The sequence below is a fragment of the Penicillium cinerascens genome, assembly GCF_028974065.1.
Source record: "Penicillium cinerascens strain IBT 15544 chromosome Unknown scaffold_4_segment0_segment1, whole genome shotgun sequence".
Taxonomy (NCBI): Eukaryota; Fungi; Ascomycota; class Eurotiomycetes; order Eurotiales; family Aspergillaceae; genus Penicillium; species Penicillium cinerascens.
In genome coordinates, this window is record NW_026695298.1 from 1,513,921 (window position 1) to 1,531,250 (window position 17,330).

The 17,330-nt window shown below is 52.3% G+C and overlaps 7 protein-coding genes across 7 annotated transcripts; 4 read left to right on the plus strand and 3 right to left on the minus strand.

Moving 5' to 3' along the window:
* Positions 1-207: 207 nt before the first annotated feature.
* N7498_009664 (cytochrome b5-like heme/steroid binding domain-containing protein) lies at positions 208-899 on the plus strand (the record flags this gene model as incomplete). The annotated part of the gene is made up of 2 exons (XM_058456720.1): positions 208-295; positions 355-899. The coding sequence occupies 2 exons, from the start codon at positions 208-210 to the stop codon at positions 897-899; spliced, it is 633 nt and encodes a 210-aa protein (XP_058303619.1).
* Positions 900-1,588: 689 nt separating this feature from the next.
* Positions 1,589-2,953, minus strand: N7498_009665 (ankyrin repeat domain-containing protein; the record flags this gene model as incomplete). The annotated part of the gene is made up of 1 exon (XM_058456721.1): positions 1,589-2,953. The coding sequence occupies one exon, from the start codon at positions 2,951-2,953 to the stop codon at positions 1,589-1,591; it is 1,365 nt and encodes a 454-aa protein (XP_058303620.1).
* An 833-nt stretch (positions 2,954-3,786) lies between these two features.
* N7498_009666 (uncharacterized protein) lies at positions 3,787-4,560 on the plus strand (the record flags this gene model as incomplete). The annotated part of the gene is made up of 3 exons (XM_058456722.1): positions 3,787-4,270; positions 4,338-4,399; positions 4,465-4,560. 3 exons carry the CDS (start codon positions 3,787-3,789, stop codon positions 4,558-4,560), a joined length of 642 nt encoding a protein of 213 aa, XP_058303621.1.
* Positions 4,561-5,114: 554 nt separating this feature from the next.
* On the minus strand, positions 5,115-7,767 carry N7498_009667 (uncharacterized protein; the record flags this gene model as incomplete). Its single annotated transcript, XM_058456723.1, has 2 exons — positions 5,115-6,099; positions 6,152-7,767. The coding sequence occupies 2 exons, from the start codon at positions 7,765-7,767 to the stop codon at positions 5,115-5,117; spliced, it is 2,601 nt and encodes an 866-aa protein (XP_058303622.1).
* A 1,307-nt stretch (positions 7,768-9,074) lies between these two features.
* N7498_009668 (NRAMP family metal ion transporter) lies at positions 9,075-10,858 on the plus strand (the record flags this gene model as incomplete). Its single annotated transcript, XM_058456724.1, has 2 exons — positions 9,075-9,988; positions 10,042-10,858. 2 exons carry the CDS (start codon positions 9,075-9,077, stop codon positions 10,856-10,858), a joined length of 1,731 nt encoding a protein of 576 aa, XP_058303623.1.
* Positions 10,859-11,154: 296 nt separating this feature from the next.
* On the minus strand, positions 11,155-11,864 carry N7498_009669 (putative SNF7 family protein (Cta1); the record flags this gene model as incomplete). The annotated part of the gene is made up of 2 exons (XM_058456725.1): positions 11,155-11,739; positions 11,799-11,864. The coding sequence occupies 2 exons, from the start codon at positions 11,862-11,864 to the stop codon at positions 11,155-11,157; spliced, it is 651 nt and encodes a 216-aa protein (XP_058303624.1).
* Positions 11,865-13,407: 1,543 nt separating this feature from the next.
* N7498_009670 (SAPS family protein) lies at positions 13,408-17,187 on the plus strand (the record flags this gene model as incomplete). The annotated part of the gene is made up of 4 exons (XM_058456726.1): positions 13,408-15,147; positions 15,177-15,365; positions 15,421-16,086; positions 16,516-17,187. 4 exons carry the CDS (start codon positions 13,408-13,410, stop codon positions 17,185-17,187), a joined length of 3,267 nt encoding a protein of 1,088 aa, XP_058303625.1.
* Between the last annotated feature and the right edge of the window lie 143 nt (positions 17,188-17,330).

Consider the following 17,330-nt stretch of genomic DNA (forward strand, 5'->3'; position numbering starts at 1 on the left):
CTTTGGGAAGGCCGTTGACCCACAGCTTCCGGCAATCATACCAGCGTAACTTCCGACGCATACGGAGGCGCGGCAGCTTAGCCCCAAGACAGATTAGTGGCGACGGTGCCGTTCAAGCGATGAACAGACCTTGGCCCCTACGAATCTGCCTGTCGATAATTCTCGTCTTTCTTTTCGTGCCATAACCGAACGACGATTATGTCCACAATGTCCCAGCTCGGCGAAAGCATCACACTCGAGCAACTGGCCGGACACAATACTCTGGGGTCTCTGTGGATAGCGGTTCATGGTCATGGTATGCTAATACTTCCCTATTTCATGACCCTCTGGAAGTTAAACTGACCAGCTATACAGTGTACGATCTCACGACCTTCAGCTCGGACCATCCAGGTGGTATCGAGGCACTCGAGAGCTGTGCCGGGACCGATGGCACAGAGTCGTACGAATATGCCGGCCACAGCGAATTGAATATGGCAAAAATGCAGCAATACCGCGTCGGCACGGTTACCGGATGCCTTGGACAAGCTTCTCCCATTTCTTATCACCCCCTTCCCGTGGAGAGTAAGCGCGCAACATCCCGTCTCAAGCAGTTGAGATTCCCTCGCTGGACAAAGCGAGCGGTTACTATATCCGCGACCGCTCTCGTTGTGGGTTTGTCTTATCAGCGAAGGGACGCTTTTGTTGATTACATTTCGCCGACCCTGAATATCTCCCAACTCCAATTCAGAACCATTTCGGACCAGGGCATCGGACATCCATTTTGGGCGGGTATAGCAATCGCTTCGTCGGTAAGCTGTGTGGGTTTCAGGTATCTCTATAAGCTGTTCTTGTCAACTCTCGACTATCAAAACGAAGTATTCAGCTTTCCACCTACGATACCGAGGAAGACGAAAAGATAGGAGCGAGTCATCTGATTCCAACGCAACAAATCTGAACCAAGATCGGTTGTGATACATTTGTAGCTACATCGCCCCAGTTTTCAAATTCATATGTTGGTGTGCAAGTAAATTAGGTCGTAAAATGGCCCAGTTGGACCCAGTAATCACGTAGTAAAGGTACTTAGGAATGAACAGAAGTTACCCGCTGCTCATGTTTTCAATTCCTTATGCTCGTCAGCGATCTATATTCACTCGATTTCAAGGTAGCAAGCAGCTTTCTTTATAATTAAAGTGAATGCACTTCAACTTTGCTTCCCGTCTCCTCGAGCGAATAAGAAAAAGAATTTGTTGCTAATCTAATAGAATGTATATCCTAGCTATAAGATATTTAACCTATCAAAACCACCTAATAGCTCTAGCTCCATTTTTTAATTCGTGATTGAGGGTTCATTTTCCAGTCGTTTACTACCTCCGATTCTGCAAACGTAGATACAAATGGATTCTCACTCTCTTCTTAGGCAATTCCATAAACGTCTTTGCAGGGATGATTTTGGTCCCCTTTCAATTTTCTTGCTAACCTTCTCTTTGAACATGTTCAAATAAGACCCTTTAATAAAAAGAATTATCCATTCCTATTTCTCTCATGTTTGTGGGTTCATAGTCACTGCTAGCAAGTGAATCCCGGTCCATCGGTCCATTAGGGTTTCCAGTCAACTATGAACTGCTCCGTACTGTTCCAGAGAGTCCACAATGTCCTGATTACCAACCCATCGAGCATAGGGCAAAGTACTCCTAAAACAGCGAGATTTCTTTCCATCGCTACACCAGAATCGATCCGGGGTATTAGGGTCTGCGCCAAACTCGAGTAGAGTCTTGACGATCACCGGGCTCTGTGCCCAGATGGCCACGAGCAGTGGCTGGACGCCGCCACAGGGGTTCGGGTTGGCGCCATTCTCTAGCATCTTGAAAACAACAGTTTCGAGCTTATTTTGAGTCACCCATGCTAACATGCTCAAGTCAGGCGTGGATATCACCCAGTTCGGGTCCGCTCCGTGGTCCAAGAGTTGCTCTGCGATGCCGAGAAAGCCACGATTCAAAGAAAGGGTAAGAGGGGTCAATGGTAGACTGAAAACGTTCCAGGGGTTGTAGAGAGTGTTGGTATCAGCACCTCGCTCCAACAACAGCTCCACAATATCTTCATCGCCGTGCCAGATGGCAAAATACAAAGCAGTGGAGAGAGAGCCAAGGCTCAGAATCGTCGGGGTTCTTGTCTCCTGGTTCTGATTCTGTGCTCCGATTTCAAGATCCAGCATTAACTCTTTCAGGAAAAGCTTCGTCATGGCCACATAGCGAAGACGAACGGCATGAACCAGAGCGTCTTCGCTCAAGAGCCTTTCATCAGATAGTTCAAGACCAAGCAACTGCATGCCCCATATCTCGGGCAGGTGCTTCCATGCCCCGGAGCGGTATGCAGCCAGTGACCATCGCCAAAAATTGCCAGGGTCATCCTTGGGATCTTCGGCTCCCAATTGTAGAAGGGCTTTGACTGTCTCCACTTCTCCGCTCCGGGTGGCCCACAAAAGAGGTGATGCGTGGTCGTTAGATTCAGTGTTGGGATCTGCTCCAAACCGGATGAGCAATTGGACGATACTGACATATCCTTCACGTGCAGCGACTGCGAGTGGTGTGATTCCAATTGGGCTTCGAAACTGAACATCGCCATTTTGTTGGACCAAGTATTGAACCATGGCCTCATGCCCGTTACGGGCAGCGAGCCACAGCGGAGACTGACCATGCTGGTTCGTTGCAAGCAGGCTAGCCCCCTGAGCGAGAGACTGCTCCGCTGTGGTCATGACGCCCTTGGCTGCTGACCAAATAAGAGCTGAGCTTCTTAGTCGCTGAGCATCGTACCGGTACAAACGCCAGATGAAGTTCTCCCAAAAGGTTCGGCAGGTATGACTTAGCGAGTAGATGGCCCTGAGCGGTACGAGAGGACTCACTCGTGCCTCAAGGCTATCCGCCAATCTGTTGATGATGAGGTTCAATAGTTCTGGAGGCAGATTTATGAGTGACATCGTAGCTGGTTGCAGATGTTGACGAGGGCGAGGGCGACACGTTGAGATAATTGACAACATCTGAAAGTGCGGCTCATGTTAGCCCCCCGGTCAAGGTTTTATATTTTCACTCGTATGAAGGCAGACAGAGGCCTACCTTGATCTTTTTCATGGACTTGTCTGGCTGAAAGCGCGAAGTGAATCAACACTGGAAGGCAAGGTGCATAGAAGGATAAACGTGAATCTGAAGAAACTGAGATGAAAAAAATCCAGCTATCACTTGGACTAAGAGCGTTTGACAGGACCAAGAGTTCAAATATGAGAATAACAAACATGAAGCTACTATGAGCGTAAATAGCGGCCATTAGGCGACTTTCGTGTTAATTTCGAGATGAATCAAAAAATGTTTAAAAAATGCTTTTAAAAAGGAAAAATTACTTCTAGGAAGAAGTTCAAGGAATGGCCTAGGAAGAGATTTGGGAAGAACCAAGAGGCTAAAGTGTGTCAAGTAAGGTTATCGTATATAGTAGGCATAGAAGTTGGGGCGAAAAGTATCAGACGTAGCTTAACAAATTCTTGGCGTTAGTCTGCAGACATTCTTGACGAGATACTACTAGTTTTAATTATTCGAAGCTTCAACAATTGTTGGTAAGCTCTCGTGGGCTCTATTATCCTAGTGGCCACTATTCACGCTCGTGGCCGCGGATGCGGAGAACCTGCGGGAGAGCGGCAGATCAAATTATTTCTTGCCCGCGCGACTTCCCCAGTCAACCTTTCCGCCTTCCATCGCCAACTTTGGTCCCGCAGAAACGAGACGCAATCTTTCCACGCCTGAGTCGCCCCCTGCATCTTCTATGACCGGACACCTTTTCACGGCCGCCGCCCCGTTGGCGCGCATCGCTTGCTCAACGTCGACCGCAACCCTCAAGACCCAGATCACCAGACAACCAACATGGCAACTCACTGTACGACCGTACCCTTCGCACCTTCGACTCAAACTAGAAGCTAACAACTATGTCATTCAGAAACTCGCGCCACCTTGCAGAGGCAGCATGCGCTTCTTCTCCAGCACACCCGCTCCCTCCTTCACAGTCTCCGCCGCCCAGCAATCCTCACCCTTCCGCCTCTCATCCGATAAACATGGATCCTCTCGCGCCTTTGAAGAGGACCGCTATAGCCAATACAAGCCTAAGCGGCAGTGGCCTCCAGACATGTCGAAGCTCTCGCCGAAACACCAGTTCCGGCTGGAGCGGAAGTACCGCCGGCGCGCCGCGCTGAAGTATGCGCGGCCCAATTTTATCAAGGGTGTGCAGCTGGCGCAGTGGGGTATTATTGGATGTGGGTGATCTCTCGATTGTTGAGAATATATGAATATCTGGATTACTGACGAATGTGTTTGGTACAGTTGTTGTGATTTACGCAGTGCTCTTTATGAATTGGGATACCAAAGATACGCCCTTCGATGGGGTAAGTACTTTCCCGAAAGCCCCTAGGCAATCGATGTGATTATGGCCTGACAGATATGCGTATAGATTCGTGAAAAGGTTTTCTCTAGTATTCGCGCCGTGTTCTCTGCACCGCCGCCCCCTGGCCCTAAGCCTGCCGAGGAAAGAAACGAATCATCGTGAAGATGGTACCGAGGTGACCGTATTCTTGTATATGGTTGATGCTATGTCATACTGTATAATTCCATCATAGATTCCCCAACTCGCATCTTCATCCACTACAGCAGTTTACAAAATCAAGTTTCAATTGACGAATCATTTAATTCTCGTGCTTGTCATTGATCAAATGTCATGAGCAAAGCTAGTCAGGACTGCAGGCGTCACTATCCGTCGAGAAGATGAGAGCCTGGAGCATACCAATCAATCATGTCTCTCATCTTCCCCCGCCACCTGCACCGTAACTTGACTTCATTACATCATGGCTGCCAAAAAACCCTCCGGACAGTGAATATGCAACTCCAAACAACACCAGTTATGCCAACGCCTGTCAAGAAAAGACCAAAAGAAACTCCAAATAGGGCAAAGCCAAGCGACCGGGATGAGCTGGTGCCAGCCTTTCAAACAGATAACCGAAACTCCGAGTCATGAGGCGTATAAAGATTGACAGTATGAAAGGGGAGAAAAAACAAACAAGAAGAGAAGAGAATTGGTCCAACAGATCATATCTAGTTGGACGTTTAAAGCCAGCGGGGGAGGTCACTCGATGGTGTTCCAGGAACAGAGATTGGACCGGGAGCAAGGCGGTTGTTAGGGATATCGAGGGCCAGCTGAAGTTGAGGTGGCTTTTCATCGAGCATGATCTTTTTGGGGCTACCAGGCGCCTTCTTGGGCGACTTGGTAGGAGAGCCGGGGTCACCAGCGCGAAGACCCTCACGCACGGAAGTATATGCCCAGCCGTCTTCGGCCGCGGCAGCAACCCAAGTCCGAAGGCCGTCGTGGACGGCAGAATAGAATTTCTCCTTGCAGGTGCGGAGACTACCGCCCATCACCTTCTCAAAGCCAGAAGCGCGAAGCTCAGATCGAAGCTGGTTTCGTGCTTCTGTCGTGGGCAAAGAGGCGATCATGGCGTTCAAGAGATCCAGATGTGAGGCGAGATAGTTGGTTGCATCCCATTCGACGCCGCCGACATATGGAGCAGCGGGGACCGGTGGACGAGGGGGAGGAAAGTGCCGTTGGTAGTACGAACGAGGATCCGCGGGGCGTTTCTCGATGAAAACATCCTCTGACTTGGGATCGGATTTGGGGAGCGGGATCACATTCAGGTGGTGCAGGAAGATCCAGAAGACCTCCTTGGTTACATTGGAGACTTCCTTGCACCAGACACGATAGGGTCGGGACTGGTAGATATTGGCGATGAAAGAGACTGGCTGGCTTTCCTCCTGTGGTGAAGGGTCTCGTAGATAGGACAGGATTCGCTCAACACGCTTGCCTGGAATCTCATCGGGGCTCACTGCAGAGACCTGTGTGAACAAGAGGTTCATGATGATGCTCCGTGTCGTGAACTCGCTTGGGCCCTTTTTTTCCTCGTCAAACAGCATCTTCAGCAATGCGGGGAAGAGGTCTGCCTCAATCGCGGTCAGACGCGCGAGAGCCACAGAGGTGGTGCAGAGGCCCTTCAGGCAAAGTAAAGCTTCGTGAAGAAGTGTGTCTTCGTGATCCTCTCTATAAGTCTAATCAGCAAATCATTCGAATCAACGGCATCAGGTCTGCGTACCGCCACTCCATCTTCATTATGCGATAGATGAGCTGAACGATCTCGTTCATGCCACCTTCAGCGATGAACCCATCGACCCAAGCGACTGTTTCGTTACGAAGAAGAAGTCGAAGTTTGTGAATCTTTCCAACTTCAACCATCTCTGGCTTCTGAATCTCCCTCAGATAGTGCACGAAGTCAGATGGATCAGCAGCGGTGTCAACAACCGCCGCTTCATGCAGAGATACAGTAGACCCAGCCGCGCTGAGGGCCGTATAAACACCGACGGGCTGCGACAGGTCGACTGATCGTGGCCGGCTAAATGTTCCGCTTTCTGGCCGTGCCTTTTTGCCAGGAGACGATGAGCCTCTGCCGAATGTGAAGCCCCGGCTCCGAGAGCGCGAGCGCGAACCCTTGCGGTCTTCAGATCGGCGGTCGTCCTTGGATTCCTTTCCACGTCCACGGCGGCTCTCCGAGGTTCCAGCACTGTGGGGTGTGCCATTTTCGGTTCGGTCCTTCTGAATGAAATCGGCCTTGATGTTGGTATCAAGAGAGCGCATCTTGTCCCTCATATTGTGGGGGATGTTTCTCGCATCCAGCAACTTCTCAAATTCACTCTCCAGATCCTTCGAGTTCAAGTGTCTGTGCACATCCGCATCACGTTCCTTCGCGTTGAAGGCCGAGATTGCGGCCTGTACTCGAGACAATCTCTTGGGATTCGGCTCTTCTTTGATCGGGGTTGGAGCGGAGGATTCGGAAGCCGAGGCCTTTTGAGACTGGTCAGATACTCTAGTCTTGGATGACGCAGCGACACTCCGAGTACTATCGCTATCTCCCGAGGGTGTGCGCTGCACGGATCCCAGGAAATCTTTCATCCTTCTGTTCCCAGTCAGGATGTCCGACTTTGGTCGAGGCTTCGTCTCGCCCCGTCTGGCAAGCGACGGTGGCTGTTGGTAATCGTAGAAGTTTCGTTGTTGGGCTGGACCGTACCCCTTGGGGGTGTAGAGGGACACTTCCTCCGCGACACTGCGTTGTCTGTCGGAAGTGGAATTGTGTCGTGACCGAGTGACTGATTCCGGGTAGGCTGGGGGCGCTGCCCAGGCTGGTGATGGCATGCTATCGACGAGGTCTGTCGGGCTTCGGTTTTCCTTGTCACGGCTTTGCTTGGAGCCGTTGGCTTTGCGTCCCCGTTGGGACCGCTTCAAAAGAACGGAAAGACTGGTGGATGATTTGGTCTTCTTTGGAGACTTCTCCTCCGTCTCTTCCTGGGGTGTGTCTTCGGACTTTCGCTCCATGTAGCTTCTCAGTGATTTCAGAGAAACGGTACTTTTGGTTTTCTTATGCACAATCTTGCCGTTCTTGTTTCCATGCTGGTGAGTAGGCACGTTGGTTTCTCCGGCATCGCGATTCGGAGCGATTTCCGCGAGTGGGAGATGGCCCGGGGCTGGAGCAGGGCCCCCAGCAAAAGGGAAGGGTGTGGTGCCCACTGGTGTGTTCATATGGAATTGGGGCGTGGCGTCGTCTGCAGACTGGTTCCTCTTGTGAGGTCTGGACAACATGGTCCGGAAAACCGACGATTTGACGGGGGGTCGACTGGCGTCGTCGAAGATCTGCGGACCGGATGTACTGGGTGCCATCGCTTATCACCTTTGACCAGCAACCGCGACAGGTCAGTCAACGCCAGACACGGGTAGAAGCAGGTCGCACTCACGGGAGCTTTCAATGCAAGAAATCAGGCTGAAAACAAAAATTGATAATAACTAATGGGCAGTCGAGTAACGGCCCCGGACAGAAAGGAAGAAAACAACACGAAAACAAATGCGATGCAGAGTGAGAGGGAAGGGGAATAAAAGCGAAGTTGAGGAAAACAAGCCGGGCAGCCGGGGGCAATATGAGGCGTGTGCTAGTGTCTTGCTGCCAACGGCAACATCGAGGATCGAGACTCCACTAAGCTTGGCTGGGAACAAGTTACGCAATGAGGCAATCCCTGGGGTTGGCTGGGATCGGAGGAGGGGAAGTAAACAACGTGCGGGCAAAGACGTTGCGAGGGGCAACCGGCACCACTGGCGGTGAACGTGGACTCGAAATTGGGACTGGAGATGTCATTCTGAATCATCTTGTACAGTACCTTTGGCTTCTTTTCCGGGGTTCTTGCATCGAGGCCATGTCATCCTTGCATGTTTTGTCTCCGACCTGTGTGTCTGGGTGTCCCCGGTAACCCTATCCGCGTGTATTTACTTTCTGCCTCAATCCAGTTTACGATCAACTCACCACTTTTCACCTACCAAACCAAAGACTAAACTTTACTCCACGGACTATTGCATTCAGAGTCCAAGTGACTCTTGCAGTACTCGTGGTCTCGGCGTAATGTCGATGCACTCGGCGGGTGCCGCATGCCGGGCCGGCCCCGTTTGCAATCGCTCTCGTTTATGTGCAGCGATGCAGAGTAAGCTGATGACCACTAGAAGATCTCAAAACCCCAAGATCTCGAGATCTCCTGAGCTAGGAACGTTGGAACCACGTATTGTCCTAGGATGAGGGTCGTGTGTTCATGTATGGTTGAACCCATGGGTCGTCCGTTTCTGGTGGAACATTCTCGGGTAATCCGCCATCCGCCGTTTGCGATGCCTGGCGATAGGTCGATAAAAGCGGGCGATTCTTAAAATGGGCCCCAGACCAATCTTGAGCCCAAATCGAGACAATGCGCAGGCAACACTCCAACTCGAAATCTTGTTAGCTCTTGCCCGAGCGTTCGCTGCCGTGCAAAGACCCGCCCTGAACCGCTCATTGGCTCTCCGCGACGACATCACGAAGATCGGGCAAGTTCGGGCTCTCCTCCAGGGTACTTGCTGCGTGTTCTGCTCCGATCAGCGCTCCGACTTGCTTCCAACTGCAAGGACTTAAGACAACGCCCTGCGCCCACCACGAACAAGCCAAACACGCAATGAACTGCCCCTCGCGCAACGACGACACTCTCGCCCACCCGGCCTGGAATCAGAGTCCGCGGCCCTTCAGTCCGGACACCACCACCCGCAATGACTTCAACGGCCTCGCCAACTCTAGAGTCCACCGCAGACACGCTGCCGGTGATGGTATAGGCACGGGGGATACACTATCCATAGATCCAAGACCGCACAGTCTCGAAGACCCGGATCCCGTAAAGGAAAAGACCCCGAACGGTGAAGTGGTCGCTGCGTCCTCGGGGTGTGAACCACCTACGAGGGCCTGCGGATCGCCTCACCGTCCTTTCCAATCTTTCTTCTTTTCGTCAACTGCAAGCTGTGCGCGCGTATTGGCCAAGTTCGGCAGTTTTATCGGACCTGGTTTCCTCATCGCGGTCGCATATATCGATCCGGGAAACTATGCCACCGACGTGTCGGCCGGCGCTGAGTACAGATATGCGTTGCTGTTCATCGTTCTCTTGTCTAACCTTTTCGCGATTCTTCTCCAATCCCTGTGCATAAAATTGGGCTCCGTGACTGGTCTCAACCTGGCTGAGAATTGCCGCGAGCATCTCCCTCGCTGGCTGGTGTATTTTCTTTACTTTTTAGCAGAAGCGGCCATCATTGCAACGGATATTGCGGAGGTGGTTGGCTCTGCCATCGCGCTGAATCTGCTAGGAAATATTCCTCTGGTAGCCGGATGTGCTATCACCTTGGTGGATGTGTTCTTTCTGCTCATCTTCTGGCGTCCTAACGGGTCTATGTGGGGGTTGCGCCTCTTTGAGTTCTTCGTCATGGGCCTCGTGCTCTCCGTCGTTGTCTGCTTTTGCATTCAGCTGTCACTCATCAAGGACCAGTCAATTGGGGAAGTCTTCCGTGGCTTTCTCCCGTCGTCGGCGATTGTTCAATCCAGTGGGTAAGTTGGCACGTTGTCAAGAATCGTGGACGGGGACTAACCTTGAAGTATAGTCTCTACCAGAGCTGTGGTATCCTTGGTGCGACTGTTATGCCGCATTCCCTCTTCCTCGGCAGCGGAGTGGTTCAGTCTCGTCTTAAAGACTTCGATGTCAAATCGGGCTACGTGCAGTCCACTGTGCCCCTAGGAAGCACTGGTGGTGAAGTTGAATACCGCCCTTCCATCCAAGCGATTAATGGCTGCATGAAGTACTCGATCATCGAGTTGTCTCTGTCGCTTTTCACCTTTGCTCTTTTCGTTAACAGCGCCATTCTCATTGTCGCGGGCGCCTCGCTCTATAATGTTCCAGGCGGCGCTCAAGCTGACCTCTTCGGCATTCACACGCTACTTGCCTCATCAATTGCCCCAGCGGCTGGTCTCATTTTCGCTCTGGCTCTTCTGCTGTCCGGTATTTCTGCCGGCATTGTGTGTACCATGGCAGGCCAAATGGTCAGCGAGGGCATGTTAAACTGGAGCATCAAACCTTGGCTTCGTCGTCTCATTACTCGCTCCGTCAGTATTATTCCCAGCATTATTATCGCTGGGGCTGTGGGCAAGGAGGGGCTTAACGCGACCCTGAACGCGAGTCAGGTGGTTCTCAGTGTCATCCTGCCATTCGTTTCAGCCCCCCTTATCTGGTTTACATGCTTCAACAAATATATGACCGTGTCTGTTGATCAGACCAGCGAAGGTGACGGTGAGGTGGAGACGGAGAGATTCCCCATGCGCAATCACTGGGCCCTCTCTATCCTCACAGTGTTCGTCTGGCTAGTCATCGTCGTGATGAATGTTGCGCTGCTGGTATTGCTTGGGCTGGGTGAATCGTCTTAATTCGGAAACTCGCTCAGGCACTACCACCTGCATATCTCGACTTCGAGCACACTACACTGGCATCTTCTCTCGGACTTGCGTTCACTGTATACACTCGCTACCGCGTCATAAGGCTTACAAGAGCACCTTACAGTTACATAAATGACAAGAACATTAAGCAAAGCGCTGCATGTGAGATTGATATCGCATAGTCGTAACTTTGAACCCAGTAATATAAAGTATTCCGTCAACTCCGCATCCCATGATCGTAGCGCAAATTGGTACCTGGCCATTCCCGATGAATACTGCATCAAGAGTTAGCCGAGGCCACCGGCAGGCTCTTTTACCTGCTGCTGCTCCGGTGGTTCATCAATGAACTGCGGCGGCGCGACCTCGTCCTGCAAGAAGCTCGGAACAGCCTCCTCGCCCATACCAGTCTCAAACATAGACTCTTCACCTAAAGCCTCCAACTCCGCATCCAAATCCGCCTCATCAACCTCCTCGGGCACATCGTAGGCCCGCGAAATACTCTCCTGGATCTCATTGCCCACCTCCATTAAATCGGCCATCTCATCTTGCATCTGCTCGATCTTGTCGATATCGACCTTGCCATACTGCTTCTTGAGCTCCTTCGTCGTTGTCTTCATTGCGTCCACCGTCGTCATCACGTTCTTCAGGTTGTCCTGCATCATGCCGGCCTGCTCCATGTTCCACGACTGCTGGGAGAGCTGGTCGCGCTGTGCCTCGTACTGTTTCCGCCGTTGGAGCACTTTCAGAGCTTTCTGGCGCAGGGCATTTTTGCCGGGCCCGTCGCGCATCTTGGAGAGCTTGGCTTGGTAGGTTGAGAGTTCGGAGTTGAGAGCGGCGAGTTTGACGTCGAGGCTGGAGATGCGGCCGTCGACCTGTCATGGGCGGGGGCATTAGTAGGGGGGAAATATATTCACTACTTTGAAGGTAGTACCTTGGTGATTGCACCATCCAGAGTGGGCTTGGGAGCCGCACTCTTCGTGCCGAACAGACGATTCATTGTGACTGATCAGAGGACGAGGGAGGGGCAAGATGCAAGATGGTGATGAGGGGTGATGGTGATTGTAGAGATCACGCTCGTGGTTGCTAATCAAACTGCTAGTGACCCACACGTAGTTGAGAGTAGTGCAGCTGATTAGATCACTGTCGACGAGTACTTGAATCGGATCGACTTGTTCACATACACACAGGCACCGATAAATGCGGAGGGCGACGTCAGTTACGGCCTCAGGCCATCGTATATCTGCACGTGATCCGTCCTTCTATGGACACGATCGAGTTAACGATTATTATTGGTCTAAGTACAATATACTGGGAATATAATGGGAGTCTAATCTGCTGGGAACCAATGCCATCTGATGCACAATGATCGTCATTCGGGACTTCGGATTTTTGGGCGTGGATTGGGCACTGGACGGGACCGAACTGAGTCGCGGATACATAACACCCCCCCGTAACTCGGCCAAGTAGGGAAGTACCTGGTACATGTCTGCCCATACCCACATCCCACATCATCGCCCAGATGACCAATTTTAGAGACTGGTGAGAAGGCAGTGATGTTCATGGGTGTCAGTGTATAGTGTCTGCGTGACGAAACAAATCCAGCCTCCGAGATCGCAGTTCAATATGTGTGGCCTCTCACCTCCCAGTGGCCCGAAGAATATGTATCCGAGCCCCATACACAGGGATACCCGGCCGCGTATAGGTGGTGATGGTATAGGGAACTCGGAACAGAACTACCTAGCGATGACTGAAATACACTATCCTAGCATCAAACAGAATAGAAAGAGGAAGAGAACGAAGAGACGGACCCCACAGAATATCCACCATAATGACTTTGTATGAACCGTGCTTATCTGTGTTGGTCGGGGCTGCGATCCCCGCTGATTGCGGCGATTACTCACGGTGTCCCTGCTGCTGGTGGCTCGTGGCCCGTTCATCATCATCATCATCCTCCATCTTCCTGGCACTTCAAGTTCTATTCCTGGATGGCCCGGTGTTGAGTAAGTCGGCAAGTCCTGCATTCCCGCACTTGGAACGGCCCCTCTTTCTTTTTCCCCTTACAACTTCAAACCCTGACTTCCTCGAATCCTCTCCCTCTTTTCTTCGTCACTCCCTTAGCTCCGAAGGTACGTGGCCAACTCATTTTTTGCCCATCGGCCTCCGTCGCCTGGTCGTTCAGCCCTGTCTGGACCCCTCTCGTGACGTTCCGCACCTCGGGGTGCACACCCATCAGTTCCTTGTTCGATGCAACCAGCCCCATCTCGATCGCTCGCTAACCCCGGACCCAAGCGCCAGGTTCGCTTCGAATTATATCATTTTGCTTCTTCGATCTCTGTTATTCGCCACGGCCTGAATTCGCTGCCTTCTCCAGCTTGCGCGACTCTCTGTGTGTGGACACACTGGTGTGTCGCCCTGCCGGCGAAGCCCTCCTTCCCATCCCGCACTCAACCCGTGTACCATAAACCGCTCCGTTACGACATCTCGGAGACCTACGAAACGAACCGTCCCATGAATCGTGCTTCTCGGCTATATAATCCATCATGTTCTGGCGTTTTGGGGGATATGCAAGTATCTCCACCATCGATACCCTATTGGACAAGCCCGAGATCACCCTCGAGGACCTGCTGGATGAGCCGGAGATCATCCAGGAGCTGAAACAGCATAATACGAAACTCATAGAATACCTGCGCGAGGATCATGTCTTGAAACGGCTTATGGACTATGTCACTGCACCAAGCTTGGTAAATGACGACGAAGAAAATGACGACGAAGCCCACGAATCGGGCGCCGCGAAGGAATCAGGCGCCGAGTCTGCGACACACGAACAAGCAGACAATGAACATGAAGAAGAGAAGGAAGAGAAAGGGTCGGACCCGCTGAAGGGTGTTCTGGACTCTGATGACCTTGAAAAAGTCGAAAAGACTCGCTTGAAGCATGCGTATGTCGCGTGCGAGATTCTCTCTTCGGAGACATGGTCTATTCTGGAGTCTATTATGGCAAACCCTTCCTCCCTTCGCGACTTCTGGGGTTTCCTGCGGCGACCCCCGCCTCTCGACTCCATACAGGCATCTTATTTCACCAAAGTGAACGAGACCCTGCTCGATAAAAAGACTGAGGAGATGTTCGATTTCTTGAAGTCGATGGATGGAATTGTTGCAGCACTGCTGCAGCATGTCGACAACCCCATGGTCATGGATCTGTTGCTGAAGATCATCAGCTTGGAGAAGGCCGAGGGTGGCCAAGGCACCGTGGACTGGCTGCAATCTCAGGACCTGATCCCAACTCTGCTGTCATTCCTCGCGCCTGATTACCCAGGTTCGGTGCAAACCTCCGCAGGCGACTTCCTTAAAGCGATTATCACAATTTCCGCAAATGCGACTCCCAACGACCAGTCGTGCATCGGCCCCAACAGCCTCACCCGCCAGCTGGTATCTCCTGAGTGCATCCAACAGCTGGTCAATGCGATGCTAAAGGGCGGCAACCCGCTGACCGTGGGAGTCGGTATAGTTATCGAGGTCATTCGCAAGAATAACTCGGATTATGACCCGGAGAATCTGGGTGGTTCCGAATCCATGCCCACACCTTACGACCCCATCTACCTCGGACACTTGCTTCGGACATTCGCTCAGCACATTCCCGATTTCATGGCTCTGATCCAAAGCTCCAAGCACACGGTCTACGATGGCACCCAGCTCAAGACTGTCGACCGAGGTCGTCTGAGTTCTGCATGGGGCGCCAAGATCGAGCCTCTTGGCTTCGATCGTTTCAAGACTTGCGAGTTGATGGCTGAATTGCTTCACTGCAGTAACATGGGTCTTCTCAATGAGCCTGGCAGTGACGAATATGTCCGGCATCGCAACGAGGAGCGTGAGAGGTTGATTCGCGAAGGATTCTTCAATCCTCGCCGCGATGAGCACGAGGGTGCTGATTACAACGATACCACCGTAGATTTCACAAATGGCTCGGCTATGGATACTGGATCGCCGGAGGCTCGCAAGGCTGAGCTGCAGCATGCCGGTGAAGAGGAGGGCTTTGAGGATGTCGGTGCCTCTGGTGATTTGGCTGGCGAAAAGGAAGAGGGCAAAGCGGAAGGCTCAAAGGACACTGCGGCCGAGTTAGTTTCTGCGGAAAAAACCGACATCGAGGGAGATGCTCCATCACCTCCTACTGGTCTAGCAGACCAGGTGAGCGAAATCAAGCTTGAAAGCGAATCTCAAGAAAAGCAAGCATCCACGCCAGATGCAAAGAACCAGGATCCGGTTTCTGCTCAGCCTGAGGACGTGCCGGCCCCCCCCTTTTCGCTTCCAAGGAACAGCCAGCTGAGTCCACCTCTCAGCTAGCTGATGCTGAGCCCACTCAGGAAACCGAAACGGCCAATGACGGAGGCGCCGAAGACGCTGCTGAGCAGTATATTCAGTATGACACAGATGGACGCCCCGTGGTTGGAGATTATTTGAAGATCCAGTTCGTTGAGAATAAGGTCGTTCCCACGATACTGGTAAGTGCACAACAATCCCTAAACACCCAAATGCCCCCTAACTGTATGATCTCAGGGCTTTTTCTTCCGATTCCCGTGGAATAACTTCCTTCATAATGTTGTGTATGACGTGGTCCAGCAGGTCTTCAACGGCCCCATGGAACGTGGTTACAACCGCGCGCTAGCCATCAACGTATTCGAACACGGCCAGATCACAACTGCCATCGTCGCAGGACAGAAGCGCAGTGATGAGGCCCAGAAGACCAAGCAGATCCGCCTTGGCTACATGGGACATTTGACCCTGGTTGCGGAGGAGGTCGTCAAGTTCAGCGAACGCCACCCGCCAGAGCTGCTTTCACGGTCCGTTATGGAATCGGTGTTGAATCCAGACTGGATTGACTACGTCGAGCAAACCCTCTCCGAAACCCGGGAACGGGATAATGCTATTCTGGGCGGCGTCCGTCCAGAAATGTCTGTTGGGCCGAGGCAGACGGTTATTAGCTCTGGCCAGGGTTTCAACAACACCTCTAATGCCCTGGCTGAAGCTGGACTAAATGGTGGAATCGGTGGTTCCTCCTTCCAAGGCTTCGACCTCAACCAGGGCAGTGTCTCTGGAGGAGCATCCGGCGGTGGTGGATCCGCCCTCCTGAGCGGCTTTGGCAGCTCGAGCGATGATGAGGATGAAGAAATGGAGGACCAAGAGGACAGAGACGCCGGCATTGCTGAAGGCGATTCTGAGAATGTGAGTAAACGCCCCTCCACCAAACATTGACAGGTGCGAGTCGTGACCGATGTTCGCGTACGCCCCTCGATTTCCACCCACCTTCCCTTTCCCCCAATGTACGATGTTTGCTCGACGGCCGAGCGATGCGAGCACAAGATGGGTTACGGGCGCTTTGACTGGGCGAAAACTCCTGAGTTACACTTGTCTTCTCACCCATGGTCTCTCACTATCTACTATTTGGAAGTTGGCTATCGGCGGAGATTGAGTTTCTGGGTGCCTTCCCCAGTTCTTATTCACGTTCATCCTACTTGTCAATTGATGTTTTGTCTACCTCGGGCTTCACGCTTTGAGTTCGTGCTCTTTTCATAACCCCCTTTACCGTCATTATCTGCCACAACTCATCAACCGTCAAAGTCTTGACGTGTTACTGACATTGATTGTTTCTAGGTGACCTCGCCTTCTGCTAGCCAGCCCATTCCTATCTTACCTCCGCCTCCTGCTCCCCTGAGCCTTGGTCCTTCTAGAGCTCGGCGCCAACTGGCAGCACGTCTTGCGGCCCAAAAGCAGCAAGCAAGTGAGAATGCAGACGGTGAAGAGGATGAGGAAAGGACTGAACGGGATGAGGGCCGTGATTCTCAATGGCCCAGTAATCCGTTCGTGATTGCAGGAGTTGACGACGATGCCGAAGGAGGCTCGGCGTTCCCCAACTCCGACTTCCCGGCCAGCGCAGACATGGTCTCTCCCACATTCCCCGGGTCAGGGTTCAGCCCGCCGGACTCATTGTCCAACTCATCCGATGAGGATGGCGACGGTCGATCAGAAGCCGTGCGACGACATGTCCGCGTGCCCCTCGAAGTCGAGGATGAGGACGATGAGATGGGCGAGATGGTGGGGCCCAGTGCCACTGGGATGATCGACTCGGATGATGAAGACGAAGCCATTATCAATGAGTCATTGGGTTATTCCAACCTGCCGGGTCAAACACGCTACAGCGGCTTCCGCCGACCGCGGGCCGTGAGCTCCCATTTCGACGACGACCAAAACGACAGCAGTGACGGCGAGGATGATGGACTGGTGGAGATCTTAGTCCCAGGCCGCAAATCCTCAACCTCCAACTAGGCTTGGGGTGATAATCTTATCTTTTGCTCATATTTGCGTCTCGCATTTCTTTCTGCTCTCGCATATAACGATGCTCATCGTTAGGAAGAATCTCATGGAGTGCTATTCTTCCATTTTTCGCTAGTTGGGGGATTTTTACATCC